We start from the raw sequence: 22,909 nt of genomic DNA, 5'->3' as shown, positions 1-22,909 counted from the left end.
AAAAGCAAAAAGTACTGAATACTCACAGTAGTATTAGTAATACTGGGTGGTCTAGTAGGAGGCATTTCAGGCATTTCTGTAGTGCTGCTGCTGTTTGTAGAAAGAGTTGTGTTTGCTTCTGTTGCATTTGTCACCGCAGAAGCAGTTGTTTCACTTGTAGGAAGAATGGACATTGTTGTATTAGGCACAGTTGAGTCAGTAATTTTACTAGACGATGTAGTACTAATATTCTCACTAGAATGTGGTGCTTCTGTTGTATTAACAATGGTTTGGGTAACATTGGGTAACCCTGTAGTGTTTTCAGTTTTAGCTTTTGAGTCATATTGTAATGTTTTTAACTGTATGTAACTATTATCACCACCTAACTTTGTGGTGAGTTTCTTTTCAGGCGTGGAAAATGCCTTTTTAATGGGTGTGATAGATCTTTTTACTAGATGATAAGTGTTCCTAGAAATATCTTCTTTAGTCAAAAAGTTTCCCTCATAAGTCTGTAAATTTAAAACATTCATGGATGGAATAAATCTAGAACCTCCTAAAATTGAGAGAAACAATACAAATTAGCATAACTAGGAGACATAATGGAATTAACGATTATGTCAACCTTCATCTATCAAAAGGTACCTCCAGATAGAATCAAGTTAACATGTCTTATATAGTACTAGGAGGCTTCGCCCCCTTCTAGCTGGCGCTCGTCAACCCCGAAACTGCTTTCGCAGTTCATTTCGGATTGCTTCGCAATCCGATGCTCGCTTTACTCGCTCATTGGATACGTTCTTAACGTCTAGCTTTTGTATACTTATTTGAACACTGAAGTTCCGAAAACTTTTCACTGTAGAAAATTCTAAAAATGTGCATTTCAATATTAATTTAAAATTGAAAACAGTTCGCATATTTTTCTTAATCACACTATTCTAAATTTCAGTTGTTGAGAAAAGTAACTGTTGTAAGTTTTGTTTTAAAGTCTTTCCCACCAGAGGGCTAAAACCATGTGTTGTAAAACAATATGAAATAGTACTGAACGCTGGATGCAAAGCATCGGCTTCGATGAAGATAATTTTGTGAGAATTTTTTTGATAATACGGTGAGAATTCACCGGATTAGACATATGATGCTCACTACGTGCTCTTGCGCGCCAAAGCCTATCAATGAAAACTGTTGCCAAGTGCCAACGCGAGAAAAGAAATATCATCGGTTTTATTGATACATACGTATTAGCGTTTTACATAATATAGATAGAATTGGTAATTTATATTTTTAGTGGTAGTTACGCCACAATATTAAGAATCATATAGAGATGAAGACCTTTAATATAATTTTAATGTATCAAAATAGTGGTTAATACAATTCAGGGCTTAAAATTAATGGTGGCCCATAAGCTAGATTCAACTAAAATTAATAAAATATTTATCACCAGTCCCCCCTTGGACTAGAAATTGATATAAAAGGACTGTGTTTTTCTGTTTTCGCCTTATTGTTACAAAATAGTATATTTTATCAAAATTATGAACATTACATATTTTTCATGCTTAATTTTATAGTTTTATGTTTATTTTAAGTTTAATTAAATAGTATTAGAAAACCATGTGTTCCATTAGTTTCTTAATAATCGAAATTGAAGTAACTGCTAAGGCACTGTGCAAAATTTCCATTCAGAGAAAACTTAATAGAGTCAGGCTTTTAGTGTGCTAAAGGAAAAATCAGGTCAACCTTATCTGACTTTTTCTTTTTCAAAAAACATATCTTTATCTACGTTTTTATTATGACGAGGTAATTAGAAGCTTTCTATTAGACTTTAATCTTCACTTTTCTTGAAAATACTATAATTGGAAAGCTGATATGTTTAGCTTTAAAATTTTCTTGCAAATCTTATGCGTCTTATTAATCTAAATGATAAATTCTTATTTTTTCTGTTTTGCTTTGCGTTTTTTAATTTTTTTTTTTTTTTTTTTTTTTTTTTTTTTTTTTTTTTATATAGGAGCTTTTATGATAGTGCTGCATTTTGAAAAGCGTTTCAGGTAGACATTATCTCTTTTAATGCTTTATGGATTTTTTTCTTTGCATAAAAGTTTTCTTTAAGAATTAAGAGGATAATTTTTCTTTCCTGTTTCTTTTTTTTTTCTTCAACCAAACAATTTTAGCATATTTCCCCCCCCCCTTTAATAGCTGTTAGTATTCAGTCAACTTTTTTTTGGCTGAATATTCGGCCTCGTTGCATCCCTACTACGGATCCTGGGTAAAGGGGAGAACAGAGAAATATGTTCGATAAAAAAAGAAGTGCCCGCTTAGAAGACGGGATTGAAAAATTCAAAAATCTAAAGCTGAATGTATTTTTACTAAATTAATATGACAGTTAAATGCCATTAATAAAATAAGTATTTTGATATTTTTATGTTAATAAAGTCATAATAAATAAAATTCAAAGATAACTGTAGAAAAATGCGATTATATGCATTATTCCTAAACTAAATTTGCTTTCAGCAAATTAGTAAAGGAAATAATATTTATATGTTAACACATACATATAGATATATACATATCAAACGCGTTTCAGTAGTGCAGTAAGAAAGATATCAACGAAATACCCTATATATTAACGCAATGAAAAGGGCGATAAAAGTGAAATTTTCATATTACAAGAATTCAAATCGAAAATCATAAAAATTTGTAACGCCAGACGGTCACGACCAACGTGTGCTACGCGAAAGTTCTTTTAAAAAATAAAAAAAAATTATCTTATTTAAAAGGGAAAAAAAATGTCTATCAAACAAAAGAAAATTTAAATCTCGAACGAGTTAACAAGGAAACCAAATTTTAAAAACAACAAATACTTTATAGCGCTTTCCATCAAAACTGAACACAAAACAAAATGCTCTAATGGTCGCAGTGGGGAAAAAAATCTACTCCATAACAATGAAATAAAATAAAAAAATAGTAAGTGAAAACAGATCTAAGTGAGTTGTGCAAATCAGAGGACAATTACAATGACACGGCATGAGCAGGCTATGACTAATAAACCAAAAACGAAAAAAAGCATCATAAAAAAAAAGAGCCCACATGGGAATGAAATGTTGCAAATTTATAGATTTCCGCACGTACAATTACGCACGCCGCCATGTCTCTATTATTCGAGTCTGGAAGAAAGGAAATGGCGAGAAAAAATAAAGTCACTCATCTCGTGAAAAAGGTCAACTGCCCATTTAAACTTTCACTTTCTTTTTTTGTCACATTATCAAAAATAACTGCAAAGGGTGGAAATATTGTTGAGTAAATGATGATCTTTGATAATATGTACCCGTTTTATTTGCAGAATGACCTTATTTTTCAATGATTTGGAAGATTATGACGAACTAAAACATTTTTTTTGAGGGAAATTGGAACATAAAAGACCCTTGCTTTTCCATGATTTGGAAGCTTATGACAAACACATTTATTGCTATTGCATATAAAATGGAATATACCCTGAATTATCCGTAGGCTAAAATTCTGTTATGCAGAAATAGCAAATTTTGCCCAAAGAGATTGCAAAGGCCCCGTGATATTTTTGTTTGAGTAAGATTCCATCAAGTAATATTTTGGCCGTAAAAAAAAAAATTCAGCTTGGCGATGTACGTAATGCACCACGGAATTCTTTTATATTTTTATTGATGACAAATAATATAGCGATAATGCATTTAATATAAGTTTGAAAATATATTGTTGAAAAGCCAATTTTATCAATGAAGACAAGTTTTAACGGCTGTAAAAAATTTTTTGACAATTTGGTGATTTTTCGAAGAAATTGTTTATAATGGGTTGACTAGCAACTACATTCTATGGGTTATTGCGGGAAATAACTATAGAATATCGATACATGGGAGAACATAACGTAACAATTGTTTAAAAGAATACAACGAGTATAGTAAACAACTATTGCATCGATTTTTATAGAGAAAAATTTAAAATATATATATATATATATATATATTAGCCGGGNGTAAGAAAAGGGGCGTGGCTTCATAATGTGAAAACGAAACTACCCTATAACTTCTCAAAAAATGACGAAATTTACAAAAAAAAAAATTCAGTTGAAAAAGCAATAAAACAAGTGTCTAAATATGTCCAAAAAAAACCCGAAATTTTTATCAATTTTTGGCAATATAAAGGTCCACTGTAGCCTTAATAGTGATTTCCAGCAAATCGATATCTCTGAGATCATCAATTGATATTTGTAATGTAAGGAATCAAAATAAAAAAAAAACTTACATTCATTTAATTGTCCGGGTCACGCATAAAAAAAGGAAATACTGGCGCGGGTACAGAACAACGCGTTGCAAAGATTCAATCGGCAATATTGATTTGTTTCAAACACGAAATAATGTTTAAACATGTTAGAAAGCATCACAGAAACTTCCATAAAAAAAAATTTTAAAAATTTAAATTTAGATGAAAATAAATCTTTCTGAACACACACCACAGAGAAATGACCACTTAAAAATTGACATGTTCCACTAACTAGATTTTTTTTTTTAGTGCACCAATACCTCAGATGAAAATCCTCCGAAATTTCCCTGACTTTCAGAACTGTTGACATAAATGTTTTTATTTGTTTTTTAAGTTGACACTTCTCCAATTATTTTTTAAGTTGACACTTCTCCAATTATTACAAGCAAAAACCAAACGAGGAAGGAAGAATTCAAACAAAAAGACATGTTTTCTTCTTTTTAAGTCATTTATGACATGTCAAGAGAGAAAAAAAACATGTAAAAGCGGCAGAAAACCTTTGTTGACACTTAACATAATTATTTATGACACAGTTTTTTTTCATAATTGAACAAAATAGTTCTCATGCTGTTCTATTTTGTATTGGATGTTAAATCACCTTTTTGCTTAAGAATATCTTAATTTAAAAGATTGCTTCAATAATATAAAATGCATTAATAAAGCAAAAAGCTTTATTATTTGAGCTACTATATATTCAGGGGTCTGTCCAGACATTTTGTGAAAGGTCCGTTTTTCGTGAAATTGTGAAAAAATTACTCACATTCTTTCAACCAGGGTCCGCTTTTATGAATTTGTGCAAATAGGGTCCGTTATTGAAAAAAAAAACTTTTTCAAGGAGTTTTTAAATTGTAAAGACATACAAGATTATGCTCAACACTGTAAAATTATAATTAAAAAAATTAAATTTTAAAAAATAAACAACAATTGCTGCTTCTAAATTAGAGATGCAACATACAAATATTTGGTATTTAGCCTATACTGCTGAACGCAGAATATTAATTTCGGACGAATAATGGAAGAATCGTCTGCCGAAGACAAAACTTAATTCGTTTACATCCATCTTTCTTGTTTTCTGCCCTGGAAAGGGTTTATTCGATTAACAAAATAATAATGAAGATAAACAAATTTGTGAAGGGTCCGATTAAAAGAAAAATCATTTTGTGAAGGGTCCGTTTTTAAGTTAAGATATTTTGTGAAGGGTCCGTTTTTAAGTTAAAATATTTTGTGAATGGTCCGTTTTTATGAGAAGATATTTTGTGAAGGGTCCGTCAACGGACCCAAATTTCTTCTAAACAGACCCCTGATATTGATCCACATTTGAAACAAAACTAAGCACCGAATTGTTCATTTTTTTTAGGGAATTTTTTTTTTTTTTGTTTTCATAGGAGCGAAATTAGGGAATTTCTGTGATTTTTACTTATTTGGGAAAAATTCCATTAATTATCCCCGCAATTTTTCAGAACAAAAAAGTAGTTATCAGTTTTTATGGATTCTCCGCTCCCGCAGGTACACTCTTTTCTTTTTCTATACATATCAAGGTTCGTAGCTAAATTATTCAACAAAAAATACAAACATTTTAAGCCCTTTTCAAGTACTCAAAAAATATTTTCAAGCACTTTAAAAAAAAATATCATAATTAGGCAGGGTTGGAAAGTTTTTGACAATTGACGGTTTTATATTGTTTTAACCGTCAAGTCAAAAGAAAAAAAAAATTTGGCATTGTTTTGAAATTTTGAATCATGTAAAACGAATGACGTTTTCATAAGCTACGGACTGACAAAATGACGAAATAGCTTGCTTGGGGTTGATTTGATTGTGAAAACGTTGCATTAATTGAACAATGTGAATAGTGTCTTTTTGCATAATTCGAGGCGAAAATCAACATATGGGAAAATCTCATATTGAAAAAGGGAAAATTAAGCACTTTTTAAAAAACACCTAATTAAAAAAGCACTTTTAAGGGCTTTTAAAAATCGAAAATAAGCACCTTTAAGCACTTTTTAAAAACGCTACGCACCGACATACATCTTTTAAAAAACAATTTTATACATTAAATCTAAACTTACAATCAAGATTAATAACTGATAGTTTAACGAACCACAAATAAAATTCCACACAAGGAATGGAATGACAGATAAAAAATAAAAAAAATTATCGTGGAATTAATGAAGAAATCTCCGTTTTAAAGTTTCGATGCAATCAATGTTGAGAGACATCTAACCACGAATAATAAACAAGCCATAAGGATCATTAATAGCTTTTATAACTTCAGACACTCATAAAAATAGAAGTTAACAAAGGTCAAATCGTTTACATCATATAAGTTGAACGAGCACGTCACCCTTATGAAACTAAACAAATAAACGCAGACAATCCAGACATATAAGGTTAATGATAATCCCCATTCATTAAATAATAAACAAACACGTTCTTCTTCCTCTCATTCAGACATGCAGCTGGGATAAAATTTTGGTGGATAGAATAAAAACTGATCAAACTTTTCCTCAAAAATAACTTGAAATTAAGTGTAGAATGCCAACAATAATAGCAAAAAGAAAAGGAAAACCTGAGTAACTTTTGATCTAATGATGGGAATTTTTCACGTTCTAACACGAAATGGTTCGAAAGTTTAATCTTAAACATGCTAATTAACTTGTACAGACGATTGTTCAAGTTACAAAATTAAGACACAAAGGCATACGTTGACTGAATAAACATACATATTTGATGTGCATAAACACTGTAAGAATGTCCAAATCCATACTTCATAATCTTGAATTTAATATACAGTAAGCAAAATGCAAAATAAATAATAAAATAGGAGAATAAATAAAATAAATAGAAATAGACACTTGAATAAATTATGATCTAATGATCCGATTTTCATGTACAATGGAATCGTAATTGTACAGATGATTATTTAAGTCACAAACGATGTCAAATGCAACAATAATTAAAGTGGTTGATCCTTAATAATTAGGGTAAGCATAACTTTTTAAATTTAGCCAATGCCTAAAACATTTCACAACAGGAGTATCGGGTTTTGATAATTGTGGTCATAAATAATATTAATTCATAGTGGTCATAGATAATATTAATTCATAGTGGTCTTAGATAATATTAATTCATAGTGATCTTGGATAATATTAATTCAAAAATCTCACGTTAAAACCAGAGAAATCGGCATGCATGGAAATTAGACACAAAAACGTACTTCGACATTTTTTTTTTTTTTTTGACGCACATAAAGACTAACATATGAGTCTTTGAATCTAGTCTCTAAAATTAATTTTAAAAATTAATATATATTGCGCGAAATAAAACAAAAAGTTATGAAATCAATCAGAAAACCAAACTTTTTCTGAATATAAGCATACTTTTTTTTAAAACACTTATTTGGAATAAACTGATTAATTTTTTTAAACTGATTAAACAAGCTCCGCACCATGTTTAACAAAATCAGTGCAAATAATTCCCAAATCGTTGACTGTTTTGTAGAAAAATCAGATGCTTAACATTTTATATTTTGCATTAGTATTATTACAACATTTATATTTTAACGTTAACATTTCATATTTTGCATTACAGACATGAGTTAAGCCTCGTTCAGGCTGACGCAAAGCGAAAATTCAAGATATCAATATTTGAGCAAGGAATTAAGCTATCCACAGACACGCATGTGTTTGCATAAGTTCAGATCTAAGACACAGAATTTTAAAGTGCAGCTTCAAAATTCAGATTTGAATCTCAGTGCAGAAAAATGAAAGTTAAAAGCTTTCTGCAAAATGCAAAAGAGTTGGCAGCTACGCAATAAATAATTATCGAATACAATAATATCGCGATCGTCAGTGACAGGAATATCGAATACGATAACATTTTGAATGTTTCTTGTAACTGCATATAATAATTGAGTATGATATAAACAAGAGTATTGCTAAGTTTCGTTTGGGAAACAAAAATATTAATCGATGCAAATTTATTAAGGGGCCTGGAAATTCAGAGGATATCGTGATTATCAATATTTACTGTCGATACAACGTGATAGTAAATTTTGATTAGACATGTATCTCAATAAAAATGAAAAATACTGAAACGATACGGTGCTGGTCAATTTAGAATCACAGAAAAACAGCACCGGAAGTAAAAAGGGGGGCGTAGCCAGATTTTAAAACAAAAAATAAGCACTTTTTAAGTACTTAAGCATGCAGAAAATATTTTTAATCACTTCCAAAACAAAATCATAATTCTGATCTGTGCAGCATTAAAATTATTTTTTTCTATCGTTTAAAGTTAACAAAAACTTTACATAATCATGATAAAATAACTAGTTTCTGATAAAAATTGGAGAGAAAATTGTGAAAATCTTGCATTTTTTTGTAATTTAGAACAATCGATACGGCAAAGAAAAATCTCTTTATAAGAGACACAAAATTAAGCACCATTTACAAACACCGAAAAAAACGCACCTTTAAAAATCGTAAATCAAAATTAAATGCCTTTAAGCACTTTTTAAAAACGCAAGCACCCTGTATTAACAAATTTTGTGATATTACTAAGATTAGCCAGGGGTCTATTAAGAAGAAATTTGGGTCCGTTAACGGACACTTCACAAAATATCTCCATAAAAAGGACCCTTCACAAAATAATTTATCTTTTAATCGGACCCTTCAAAAATTTGTTTATCTTCATTATTGTTTTGTACGAAACGAACTAAGTTTACCAAGTTTCACTAAGTTTAAATTCAAAGTGTAGTATTCTAACAAAATATTTCTGCTTTTAAAAGCACCGTGAGCACATTTTTGATATCAAATGATAATTTTGTAAATAAATAATTGATAAATTTATATTTATTCATAAAATTAATTACTAGAATATTATGTAAATAAAAATTCATTTCTGGTATTTTTTACATAAAATATTATACACTTAAGAATAAGTTTACATCATGCGTAACACATTAAAAGTGATACATTACTAAGTTGTGTTATTTAAAATATGTCGTTTCCATTATTCGTCCGAAATGAATATTCTGCGTTGAGCAGTATAGGCTAAATAACAAATGTTTGTATGTTGCAACTCCAATTTAGTAACAGCAATTGCTGAGCATAATCTTGTACCTATTTACGATTTAAAAAACTTCTTGAAAAGGTTTTTAGCAACTTTTGCAATAACAGGATCCTATTTGCGCAAAATCACAAAAGCAGGACCCTGGTTGAAAGAATGTGACTTAACCAGGGGTCTGTCTAGGTTTTTCTGAGAGGTACCTATTTTGTGAAAATTTAGACATATTTTGTGAAAATTTAGACATAATTTGTGAAAAATTAAAAATTATATTTAAAAATCCAACACAAAAATATGGCAAGAATATGGATTTATCATTTCTTAAGGAATACAAAAATAAAATTTTAAGAAAAAGTATTTTGTGAAACTACCGTTTTCCCTAAAATTAAATGTGTGAAACTACCGTTTTTCTTAAAATTAAATGTGTGAAACTACCGTTTTTCGTAAAGTTGAATTTGTGAAGGTACCGCTAAACGGTAGTAAATTCGGTCTGGACAGACCCCTGTTATTGTAAAAAAACTGCTCATAATGTGTGAATATAAAATAAGCGTTAATAACGCTTATTTTATATTCACACATTATGAGCAGTTTTTTCACAATTTTACAATAACAGGACCTTTCACAAAATGTCTGGACAGACCCCTGTTAGCATACAAAAAGATTAATAAATATGTCGCAAATTATGTGATTTATTAGTGTTTGCCCTTACATAGAATTTTCGTTCAATGTAAAATATTTCCCAAAAGTTAAACATAACTATCCCCTGTTTCATAACGCCATCAAGCATAAGACGGGAAACCAGATCAGGGGGAGGAGTTGGAAATTCATTCTAAAAATAATAAAAATAAATAAAAAACGGATACATAACGATATTGTTCGAGCATTTGTAATAATCCAACAATGGGCCCTTTCAAACGAATATAGCTGAGGGCAATGGAACATGATAGATAAAATGTGTTTCGGAATCAGCCTACCGTTGAATAAAAAAAACTAACAACGCCTTTCGAAGCGTCAAGCGTCGGAATACGGAACATCGGAATACGAGAGAGAGAAAAAAAAATAGTCATTTGGCGACCTTGTCCCGTTCTAATAAAGCATTTTCCAATTCTTGGCGTCAATGAAACGAAAAATAAAGGCCCTTGATTGAGTGACGCACGCGAAAAATTGAATTCCTGGTTTAGAACAACGCAAAAAATTCAAAATTCAATCAACTTTTTTCTTGTTTGGAATTAGTTAACGCAGTGCACAATGCCAGTCAAGGTGAAACTACGTCATCTATCTAGTCGACGAATCCAGAAATTATTTTCTCGCTACATGCTATTTAAAAGTAAAAATGTAATAAACATCTTCAAAAGAAACGTAGTGATAACTGATTATTAAATCAGGAAGTTTTCCTCTGGAAAGCTATGTCTAAAAATATATATACTTGTAATAAACAAGTTGAAACTAAATGACATTGATTTCGAAAAGGCGCATAGCGATATGAGATAGAAAAATAACTGCCGACTAATTTTCTAAAACTGATTCTAAAAGGTCTATATATTTATTAGGGATGTAACAAATATTAGGCTAAGTATTTTTCGATTAAGATTTTTTGGGGGTAAATTTGTATAGACTTAGTTAAGAAGATCTAGATCTAGAATCTATTTTTTTAATATACATTCTTAGAAGTAGTTTTAGCACATATTTGCTAAGTTCTACAGCTTGTTAATTTATTTTCTGAAAGACAAATTGAAAAATTAAAACTAGATTACTTTACACAAAATATGTGTGTTTTATTTTTTTTAAATTATATTCAGGCAAGTTAATTTTCGTAGTTTTTTTCAACGCTTAATGTTTTAAAAATTGAGAACTTTTTTTGCCATGTTCGTAGAACATAGGCTCAACGTTCAAGTTAGATTTCAGAACTAAGAGCAATTTTTTTCTGTTCCTCTATTGTTTTTTTTAATAACTTTTTTTGTATCAACGTTTTTTATGAAAACATTTTTTAAAGAGCGTTTCCAACGAACGTTATTCTTTTATGGTCACTTTTTTTTCTAAAAATACGGCTATGTGAAAAAGTCAAATTAAGATTTCTAGCGTTAAATATTTTGTTTAAAAACTATAAACGATTTTCGTGTGGTTTTTTATCTAGCTTTTCTTTTTCAAAAATCTTACGTTTTTATTAGGACGCGACAATTAAGAAGGTTTCTATTAGACTTTAATCTTCACTTTCTCTTGAAAACACGGTAAATAGAAAAATTGAAATGTAAAGCTTTCTTACAAAAATTAAGATCGATTTTTATTTTTTCAGTTTTGTTTTTGCATAAACTCTTTGCTCCTCATGGACGTTTTTACGATAGAGCTGCATTTTTAAAAGCTTTTCAGATAAACATTGTATCTTATGTTACATGGTTAAAAAAAACTATAAGGATTTTTTCTTCTATTTCTTTTTATTTAAACTTAACAACTTAGTTTTTTAAATATTTAATATTTCTAATTATCTTTATTATCTTAAACATTTCTGTTAAGGTGTTTTTCTCTTTACCCTATACCAGAGGTCGCCAAAGTGGTCTATATAGACCCCCAGGGGTCTATTTAACAAAAGTGGGGGTCGATCTGAGCCAGGGGGTCGATCCGAATCGGAAGGGTCGATTGGGGGTCGAAGAAAAAACAGTTCTTAATGCGTATATAATCCCAAATATCCAATTGAGTATGTAAAATTTGTGATTTTTTTTTATAATTGACTTAATATCAGTTTCTTTATAGAACATAAATTAATAAACACATCATCAAAAACGTGGACATCAACCTGCAAGATGAGTTTGCTGAATTATTATCGGATCTTGAAGCATAGACGCTTGTTAAAAATTTAACAATCAGTAAATTTTGAACAAATATAAATATAATGCAAAAATATGTAGAACTTTATGAAAAAGCTCAGCCTTTTTATGCTAGCTTTTCCAAGTTTCTATATGGTTGAAGCCGGTATCAGTCACGTAAATTCAATAGCGAACCTTGCAGCAAAAAAAAAAAAAACACCAGGCACACTCATCTCATTGGTTAAGAAGCAATAAATCTGTAGTTACTTTACTTATTTATAATTACTTATTATTGTTTAATAAATTATTAGGTATTTAAATTTCAACGTTAATATATTTTTCATAAAACTATTGTTACACAATGTACTATTACTTTAATAAATGTTTAAATCATAAAATAAATGTACAAACACAGTATCTAATAGAGTTTTATCTTAATTAACGGAAAATTAATTTTATGGGGGTCGATGGAGATTTCGAAAAATTATATAGGGGTCGATGAGGGAAAATGTTTGGCGACCCATGCCCTATACCAACAATACAGAGAGATAATTTTTTACTATTTTTAAATAGAACTAAACTGACTAGACTTATTTATATATAAAAAATACTATTTATAAATGATTTTTTTTTTTTAAATATGTATTCAATTCATTCGACAGCCAAATATTTGATATTCGGCCGATATTCCGTGTTCAACTATTCAGACAAATGACTATTCGTTAGATCACTAATATTTATTTTGTTACCTTAAAATTCAAGACAAAGGTCGATTCATACTTTTTTTTTTGAGAAATGTCCTATTCTAGTGAAAAAATCTACTCATAATTTCGTGAATTTATTGTTGTAGATTCCAGTTTGAGATAAAATACAATAACCACGTCTGCCCATTCTTTTCAGTAAAAAAGCTCAGTCAAACAAAAGGTAAAAACAAAATTTTCAGGTCTACAAATAAGATCCAGTTTTTGAGCAGGGGAGGGGAGCGTTAAAGAAGGTTCTTCCGTTTCTCAGATTTTTGGAATGAAAAATACTATAATGAATTTGCAGGGGTCTGTCCAGACGTTTTGTGAAAGGTCCTGTTTTTGTAATATTGTGAAAAAACTATTCATAATTTGTAATAAGCGTTAAGTCACATTCTTTTAGCCACGGTCCTGAAAACCTTTTCAAGAAGTTTTTTAATTGTAAATAGATACAAGATTCTGCTCAACAATTGCTGTTACTAAATTAGAGAGGCAACATACAAATATTTGGTATTTAGCCTATACTGCTCAACACAGAATATTCATTTCGGACGAATAATGGACACAAAATCACTCACATTTTTAATAATTTCAATTGACAAATTTTAAATTGCACAACTGAGTAATGTATCACTCTTAATGTGTTCAGCATTAAGTTAACCTAAACAATTCTTAAATTTATAATATTTTATTTAAAAAAAAGTACCAGAAATTAATTTTATTTAAATAATATTCTATTAATTAATTTTATGAATAAATATAAATTGATCAATTATTTATTTACAAAAAAAAATATGATTTAATATTAATAAGAATGCGAACACGATGTTTAAAAAAGTAGAAATATCTTCTTAGAATACTACATTTGGAATTCAAACTTAGAGAAACTTAGTTTGTCTTGAACCGTCTCCCCCCCCCCCTGGGGAAGGGTTTATTCGATTAACAAAACAATAATGAAGATAAACAAATTTGTGAAGGGTCCGATTAAAAGATAAATTATTTTGTGAAGGGTCTGTTTTCATGAAAAAATATTTTGTAAACAACCAAAGAAGAAATTTGGACCCGTAAACGGACCCAAATTTCTTCTTAACAGACCCCTGATTTGTTTATGTTCTGCGAGATTCCATCAAATACACTGGCTAATCTAAAACAGACCTTGTAACAATTGAATAAAGTTATAATTTTTATTACTACATCGTGAACTTAAGTTCAAAAGATACTTAAAAATCAAAAATATGACCCGTAGGCTAGTCATCACGTGAATTGCCAAAAAGGCATAGAATTTAAATAAAAACATAAATAAAAAAAAATACGTATTTAAATTATGCAAAAGAGGGCAAAATCAGTTAAAGATTGCCAAAAATTAGATTCTTAATACGGGCAATTTAAAGTATAAATCAATATATAACGACAAATACGAATTCATAGCAATAAACTCACTTGTTAAGTTGATTGAGTCTAAAATTAAATAAACAGAATCAACAAATACTCCTGAAACAAATAATTTGTCTTTACCTGATCTCAATATTTATTATTAGAGAAGTTTGTTTTTTAATATATTAAGAATCAATCAAATACTATAAATTTGAAGGGGGAAAAATCAAAAAGAGGAGTTAATCAAAAAGGCAAGTGAAGCAATCACGAATGACTGTTTTTTTATCGATATAATTTCTTAACATCTGGGATTATCCTCTCTTGGATGGCTCCAGCTTACGTCTGCCCCGCATAAAAGGTCATTGGACTCCTTTTTAACGCCATTGTTTTTAGGTAGTTCAATATTTTTTAACAGAACATCATCCATAATTCCATCTGAATATATTCATTGAGTGAAATAAATCACAGTAATTCTCAATTACCTAAACTGATGAAAATGTGAAATAGATTCAAAGATGAAGCAAAATTGAAAGCCCAAACTGATCGAAATTGTCTGCTGGTTATGACTAAGTAAAAAGAAAAATTAAAGGAAGTTATTTACCTTAAACACATCGTTAGGTTTTATGGCGTGATTTTTTTTTTCTCTCCCAATATTTCGAAGGAATTATGTTTCCACGCCTTTTTTTTCCCTAATGATTTTCCTATATATCAAATATTAAAAGGTTAAATTCAACAAAAACTAACAGGATGCGTGAAAGTAATTTGGAAAGACAGTTTATTTTTTTCGAAAATTAAATTTGAGAAGAAAAAAAATTTCCAAATTGTATACGAAGTTACTTATTAAAGGGTAAACTATAATAAAATAATTAAGTGATAAAAGCATTACAAGAAAAAAAACATTTTTTTCTTAAAAAGGGAGAAATCGGACTTATTTGTTGTCCGGAAATAACACTAGCCATAATCGTAGAAATCATCGAAAATTCCTTGTTAAGTTGTTAAGGTTTTCGCTCGCATGCACGAATTTATCGCATCCTTTGTGAATGAGATTAGTATTCAAAGAGATTAGTATTCCTATGACCCTTCAATCGGTACTATACAGCAGAAGTAGACTTTTCGATCGAATCATTATGAAGAACATTTAAAACAGGGTGCGTAGTCAAATCTGTCAACAAAAAATAAGCACTTTTTAAGCACTCAAAAAATATTTTTAAGCACTACATACATAAACAAAATGTAACATAAGTTTCTAAGACTTAACCCAGCTCAGTATATGTACATGCGGACCCACAAGTATTTCACCTAACATGTAAAATGATTGGTGCTTTCATACACTATGAACCAACGGGGAGCCGTTGAATAGAACAATGTGAAAAGCATGCTTTTGAATAATACCTGGCGAAAACGGACATGGTAAAGAAAAAAATCTCACTTTAAAAAAGGGAAAATTAAGCTCTTTTTAAAAACATCTAATGAAAAAAGCACCTTTAAGGGCAAAACAAGCCCCTTTAAGCACTTTCTAAAAACGCTACACATGTAAAATCATCCTTTACTTTCCCTCAGACAGATCCTTATGATCCCTGGATCCCCTCATGTGGGAAACTGGGTCATGTGACCCTCAAAAAAATGGAATGGGAATCTAATGTGGGTAGGGATTTTGACACTTAAACAGCAGGTGCATATTGCACTGTGAAAAGTTACATTTACCAGGTGCAACAATGAATTAAGGAAGTCACCTAATTCTCAAACATGGAAAACGTTGGGACAAAAACTAATCAAAATTATTATCAAACCTCATATGTTTTCGATTTCTTTCATCCCCTACGAAAGAATACTTTCACATTACAGTTTCTTATTTTGAACATCAGTCACCAAATAGACTTAATTTTTAAAAAAATTGATGACAGTTTATTGATAAGTATAGATATAAACATTATTGAGACTCATGTAAAGGACTTCATTCAAGGATTGGCTTCACACAGATTTTTTTTAAAGCAACAGTTTCATTTCCGTTGAAATATGTTTGATATAAATGTTTATATACCACAAAGGAATTGATCAGGCATTTGGTGTTTTTTAGAACAGTAATTTAATTTATTTATAGCAGATTCATAACTGTGAAGAAACTTTGGCAAAGAATTTAATTAAATCAGAACCAAGAATAAAAACTTTACTAAAATTACGTACAAACAATTTTTATTTTTACAGCAAAAATTGTTTGGGAAAAGCCTTGTTTAACTTGAAAATTAAAAGATAAAATTTTAAGAAATATACATATTTATTTCAGAGACCCGCTAAAATGAATTGGAATATTTTCATGTGAATGGCTGCTTTAAAACAGGTATAAATAACTAATAGATTGTGGCAACTATGAAGTTTAATAAAAGTACTACTGTTACGGCTCATTAGGATACATCAATACCAAGTAGCTTAGTAAGAGCTACAGAACCCAGGGCTATCTATCCACTCACCTAAAAAAATATTAAACTGTAAAACCGAATAAAAACCTCGTTTAAGTGGGTTTTTAAGAAATGGCATTTAAGGAGTTCTTTGCCAACCTTATTTTTTTCTATTATTACTATAATTATTATTAAAAAAAAAAAAAAATTTTAAATATTTTTCTCAAATTATTCTGCTATTTTTTAAGCAAATAATCCTGATTACATAATAAAAATCTTTTAAATTTTCACTTTTTGGAGATACTATATTAAATAAAAGTACCATGGTTCATTATGCTACATCAATACTACATAGTTCAGTTAAAGCTACAGAAACTTCATAATTTACAGAGTAGACAGTAATTCACAAGAATAATGAAAGAGAAATTTTTTGAGTTTTAAAATTGCCTTTAATTTAAAGAAATTATCTTATTTTGATAAAATTTGCACCATTTCCAAACATAGCTTTTTTTAAACAAGGTTAAATTTTAATCAATATTAGGACTCAAAATTTTCGTAATATAAATTTTATTCATTCCTATTAAAGTTTGCAGAACTTATAGTGAAATTTAGACGTAATTAAAATATAGCATTCCTAATCTACTTAATTTTTATATTGATTTGATTTTAGTTCTTACTTTTAATTCAGGCAATACAAAATGTTTTTTTCTGCATTGTTGAAAATGTATCCTTAATTTAAACTTTTAATTGTGTAATAGCTTACCTGTAACAAAATAAAGCTTAAAACTACTTAAAAGAGAAAATTTAAACATATTTTTTTTAAAGTTTTTTTTATTTTTTTTTTAAAATTTAATAAAGTTAGATCTTTAAGATAAAAAGTCACTTTTTAAAGTATAATTGTTAATTAAATAAAAATATAGATTTAATAGGGGAGAGTGGCTCATCTTGGGACATTTTTATTTTTGGTCCTAAATTTTAAATTATCTTTTAGATTCAGATATATGTCAGCATCACCTAACCTTGGACCATATTTTGATTCTACTGATTAAGCAAGTGAGAATTTATTAGGAATTTATTAGAATTTTTATTTTTTGAAGCATGTTTATTAACTTTTATATAAAAGTTTAATTAGTTGCAGAAAGAAATTTTAATACAATTTCTTTTAATAATGGGTAATATAATGAAGTATAAAGTTTTGCCTTTAGAAGTTATTAAATTTAATTGTTCTAATGCTAAGTCTAAAAGTATGATATTTTAAAATATCCTATTAAGTATATAGTGCACCTTGGGACAGATGGAGGTGGCCCACCATGGGACACTCGATATGCATAATTAATCATTAAAAACAGATTTTTAACAAAAAGTTATTGTGCATGCAAAGTATTTTTTAATTTATATAATGTGTTTATTAATAGTTATTATTTCTTATTTTAGGAACTCATTAGACTTAACTAATCACAAGAATTGGAAGCAAAAAGTATAAAAATAATGCAGCAATTTGTGCTAACAATGTTGAAAAAGCAACTGCAAATTTTATCAGGGGAAATGACTTGTAAGAAAGCTGCTGAATTCCACAATATTAGTAAGACCACACTGAGCCGCAATTTTATTTCCTTTAAAAAAAGAGAGCAGCCAAATTCTAACTTTAAATAGATTTTAAATATACAGAGTTGCAAAATATTCACAGACGAGGAAGAAACAGATTTGGTTCACTATATGTTACAAGCCTCCAAGCACCATTAAGGATTAACAATATGTGATACACATGCACTAACATATGAGTGCGCTTCGCCAAACCAAATGAACATTCCTCCAAACTGGGAGAAATGTTTAAAAAAATCTGTGAAGATGAGGATTTAATGCTCTCAGAATTAGTGAGAAATACATCCAAAAGAAAACCAGTAAATAGTGATTTGTGTAATGATAACAGTGATGATGATTCTTGCAGCTTAAATGAAATGAACAGTGAAAGTGACAAAATATTTGACGATAAGCAAAAAGTACATCTAGAAAAAAGTAGTGAAACAAGATTACATATTGGAGATTTTGCTCATAGCAAATTTGCTGGTAAAAGATCTGTTGTTGCATTTGTAGATTGTGTTGAAAGAGTTGATAGAGATGAGTAAGAGTTATCAGTTTTGAGAAGAGTGAATCAATCTGCAATATTTACTTATCCCGAAAAAGAAGACAAATCAGTGTTTTCACTACAGCGCGAGAACGCGAGAATCTCGCATATTTTTTTATATTCTCGCATTAAAAAATGATTACCGCGAGAAATTCGCGCATCCTATAAACCAATTTCAAAATTCGCGAATTTCTCGCATTTTGAAAAAAATTTCTCATTTGCGCCATTTAGAATAAAATCCGTTTCACTTTTCTTCCTGGATCTTTTATTATTTTCAACATCTGCCCCATTATCTAGCTTCCCTATTTACCAGTATTGTTCAGAACCTTTAAGAACAACAGAACACCATCCTTCCGAACCACGGAACCTCTTTCAGAACGCATTTCTCTGCAACCACGTGTTTACCGTAGGTAAGGTTTCTTCATGTAAGACGTTCAAATTTTTTGCTCGTTAATGTAAGATGGACAAATACCTTGTAAAGCCAATATCTTCTACTCCGAAACGGACAAATGAAAATGAAACAAATGTGGGTAGAAACGATCAAAACGAAACAAATACGCATTTGAGCAACCTAATGAGAATAGCTGATGAAAAAGTAGATGTAGAACATTTTCCATATGATGATGCAGCAAAAATATTCAATGCTTTAAAAATTAGAAGATGTTAAAAATGCATTATAATTAAAGAAATGATTTTTTTTCAAGTCTCTTTTTTTTTTTTTTTTTTTAATTTTTGAAATCTCACTTAACTTTTTGAAATCTCACCCTGTTTTTGAGAAAGGGTGAGAAATTCTCACCCATTTTTTTTCTGTGATGAAAACACTGCAAATCATACATAGATTCAAATGACATTTCGTTAAAACTTAAGCAGAGCAAAGCTTTGAGCATTCTTTAGGTTTGGTATTTAATTCTGAACAATTGGATTTGCATACAAGAAGTTGAAACTAACAAAATAAAACTTTATCAACAAGATTAAAAAATGTAAATTTATTTAGCTATACTATTTTTAGAAAATTTCTACTCAACTTTTCACATCTTTTAAACTGTCCCAAGGTGCCCCACTAGGAGGTACACCTTGGGACAAATAATAAGGTAACTAAACATTTTTTTAAATTTTTTCTATGACAGATACAAAATCTAAACCTAGTTAAAAATGTTTTCAAATGTTACAAGAATACCAGGTAAAATTTTGAAGAAAATTGATCAAAATAAGAAAATTTAAAAAAATGAAAATAACAAAGTGTCCCAAGGTGAGCCACTCTCCCCTAATAATAATGCTTTCAAAATAAACAACCATTTTCCCTAAATATTGATCAAATACATTGCAATGAATATTTATTGTTTATGAAATCAAAATTTAACTTAATAGTTCCAATGCACCCAGTCTTAAATGTTTTAATTTTTTTCAAAAAAATACAAACTCATCAAAAGACTGAAAACTTTCACAACTCTTTTAATGATTTTTTTTTAAAAAAAAAAAAAAAAAAAAAACTTTGTTACGCAGCAAGCATTTACTTAAATTAATAAGAAATCAAAATTTTTGTCTTTACTTCCATCAGATTTCGACACATTTATATCATTAAAAAATTAACTTTTACAAAACTAAACAAAAAAACTTTAAATAAAAAGAAAATTATTTTTGTATTACAACTCATCTTACTTTCTACATCTTAATTAATATCACAAGAAAATTGTGAACTAAAAAATGTAACATATAATAAAACTAGTTCCAAAAATTTTTTATACAAATAACAATTTTTTTAAACATTATTTCATATTTTTTCAAATAATTTAATTAATTTTTAATAGTAAATTAATATTTAATTATTGCAATGTGTGTGTGTGTTAATTTATGCATTTCCAAATAATAAAATCCAAAATATGACAGTTAAATAATAAGAAACAAGTAAATTTAAAATTTGTAAGAAAGGAATATTTACAAAATTATTTCCCAGGATGAACCATTAATTTAATATCAAATTTTGTGATTAAAAATAATGTATCAACATGTTTACTACACATAGTTTAAACTATTTCATAAAACACTTTAGGAACATGCTTACAAGCGTTTTTGAAAAAGAAAATCTTAATAGTTAACTCCACTGCTTAACATAATACAAAAGATATGACAGTCTATTTACTTTCTAACCAATAACCTATTAAATAGTTAAAAGGTAGGAGTTCAATCTTACAATATATTTAAAAGATTTTAGGATAAAAGATATAACATAAAAAAAAAAGACAATAGTAGTCTAGTTGCTACAAAACCATAACCATGCAAAATAAAATTTGTTCTAAGAAATGAATAAGAACAAAAATTATTACATAGCAAAATAATCTATTACTTCCTTTAAAAAAAAAAAAAAAAAAAAAAAAAAAAAAAAAAAAAAAAAAAAAAAAACAGCTTCCTATATATTTAAGTATACAAGAATATTCATTTGAGAAAAAAATTAATTCAAATATATAAGTAAGGGACTCAAACCATCAACATAAGCTTATGTGCAACATAGCCAATGTCTTGAAAAATAGACATCAAAAATTATATATAGACTAAGACTATAAATATTTATATAGTCTAAGACTATATAAACTATACAGAAATAGACTTGAAACATGAAAAATATGATCACATCGCTAAATAAATATCTAAAAATAAAAAGATACTTTTCGGTTAATTGAAAAGTCGCCAAAAAATGTAGAACTTTGCCAATTTTTATTTTATTTATTTTTTTAACACAAAAATTAAAAATTTAAAAAAATGAATTAAATTGAAAATAGTTAAAGTTTCTAGTACCCAGATAACCAAAAAAAGTAACAAAAAAAACTTAAAATTTAGATTGTCGAATTTCAACATCAAAAACTGATTGTTGACAAGTCCTGCAAAAATAATGGTTTAAGTTCTCGAAAATCCTAAGCACTGAAAAAGTGAGCAAATTTTTTTTTTTTAGAAAACCATTCAGTTGTACATGCATGAACAAAATTTCGAGTACCTATATTAAATTGAATACATACAATTCATTTTTATAAAATTAGTTTCGATGCTATCTCTAAATTTTAATTAAAATAACTTTAAGCATTTAAGTCAACACAGCAACAAAATGTTAAGCATAGACATCTCACACATATTTATCCATCACTTGGTAAACTAATAACTATCAAAGAATTGCCAGCACTAATAAAATATTTATGTAAGCTTATATTTTAATGTTTAAATTTAATTTGGGGATACTTCCGTATCATTATTTGTCACGCCAACTACAATTGCCAAGGTGCCAAATAAATTTTTAACTATCATTTATTTTATTTTTTTAAATAACATGTAAATGCCCAGGGATAACTATGCATTATGCCATTAGAGTTGGTCCCTTTTTGTGTTGTTTCTTTTAGTTTCTTGCAAGCTGCTGCCTAGCACAATACAGAAATCTCCCATTTAATTCAAATGCGTGCATAGTATGATTGAAATAACTAAACTATATCCAGTAATGTTGATGAACCAACATTTTAGTTAGATAGCAGGAAGATTTTAAATAATGTTGATTAAAAAGTTATGAAAAATAATACAAAATTAAGTTATCTGAATAAATTATACCGTTTGAGAAAAGCAGACTGATGATCTGTTACAGTGTTTAACAAAAAAAACCAGCATTAAATTAGAAATACACTTTTGTCAATTTAAACACCGATTCAATTAAATATTTACTAAGTTAATGTTTCAAGAGATTTTGTTGTGAACATAAAAAGAATGACTGAAACAATTACACGTTTAAAAACCCATCAAGTATACACATAGTTGTAAAATGTAACTACGTTTTTCATAAAATCCCATTTACTTTAGGGTATTTGTCTTAACATTTATTTAATAATAGCTTACATCTTTCAGATGTATTTTGAGGAATAAAATTGAGCTTCATATAATTGCTCTATGTGAAGAAAAATGAAATATAAAGTTGCAAATACTAGTAAGAATTATTTTGTTGTTACTTACCGTAATTAGAGGCTAAAACAACGTTACATAATACATTTAAAAAGCAATAAAAGCTAATAAAGCGCATAACAACCTTACAAGCCGCCATGATTCTAACAATAATGACAAGGAGTTGCCAATGAACTAGAGGTCTCAATGGAACTTTATCTTAACTAAACGAAAATCTGG

General features: G+C 28.7%; 1 protein-coding gene across 2 annotated transcripts in view; it reads right to left on the bottom strand.

Annotated features, from left to right (window-relative positions):
- Positions 1 to 22,900, bottom strand: part of LOC107455444 (plexin domain-containing protein 1) — a 58,556-nt gene extending 35,656 nt beyond the window's left edge. For both annotated transcript variants that reach the window (XM_016073010.4, XM_016073011.3), the window contains exons 1-2: positions 22,742 to 22,900; positions 27 to 532 (exon numbers count right to left, since the gene is read on the bottom strand). In XM_016073010.4, coding sequence (XP_015928496.1) covers positions 27 to 532; positions 22,742 to 22,829 — 594 coding nt within the window. In that variant the 5' untranslated portion in view covers positions 22,830 to 22,900. The remainder of the gene's footprint in view (positions 1 to 26; positions 533 to 22,741) is intronic.
- Positions 22,901 to 22,909: the final 9 nt, after the last annotated feature.

This window comes from Parasteatoda tepidariorum, chromosome 2 (assembly GCF_043381705.1).
Source record: "Parasteatoda tepidariorum isolate YZ-2023 chromosome 2, CAS_Ptep_4.0, whole genome shotgun sequence".
NCBI lineage: Eukaryota > Metazoa > Arthropoda > Arachnida > Araneae > Theridiidae > Parasteatoda > Parasteatoda tepidariorum.
Note: the sequence above shows the minus strand (reverse complement) of the source record. Positions and strands in the feature narration are given on the sequence as shown.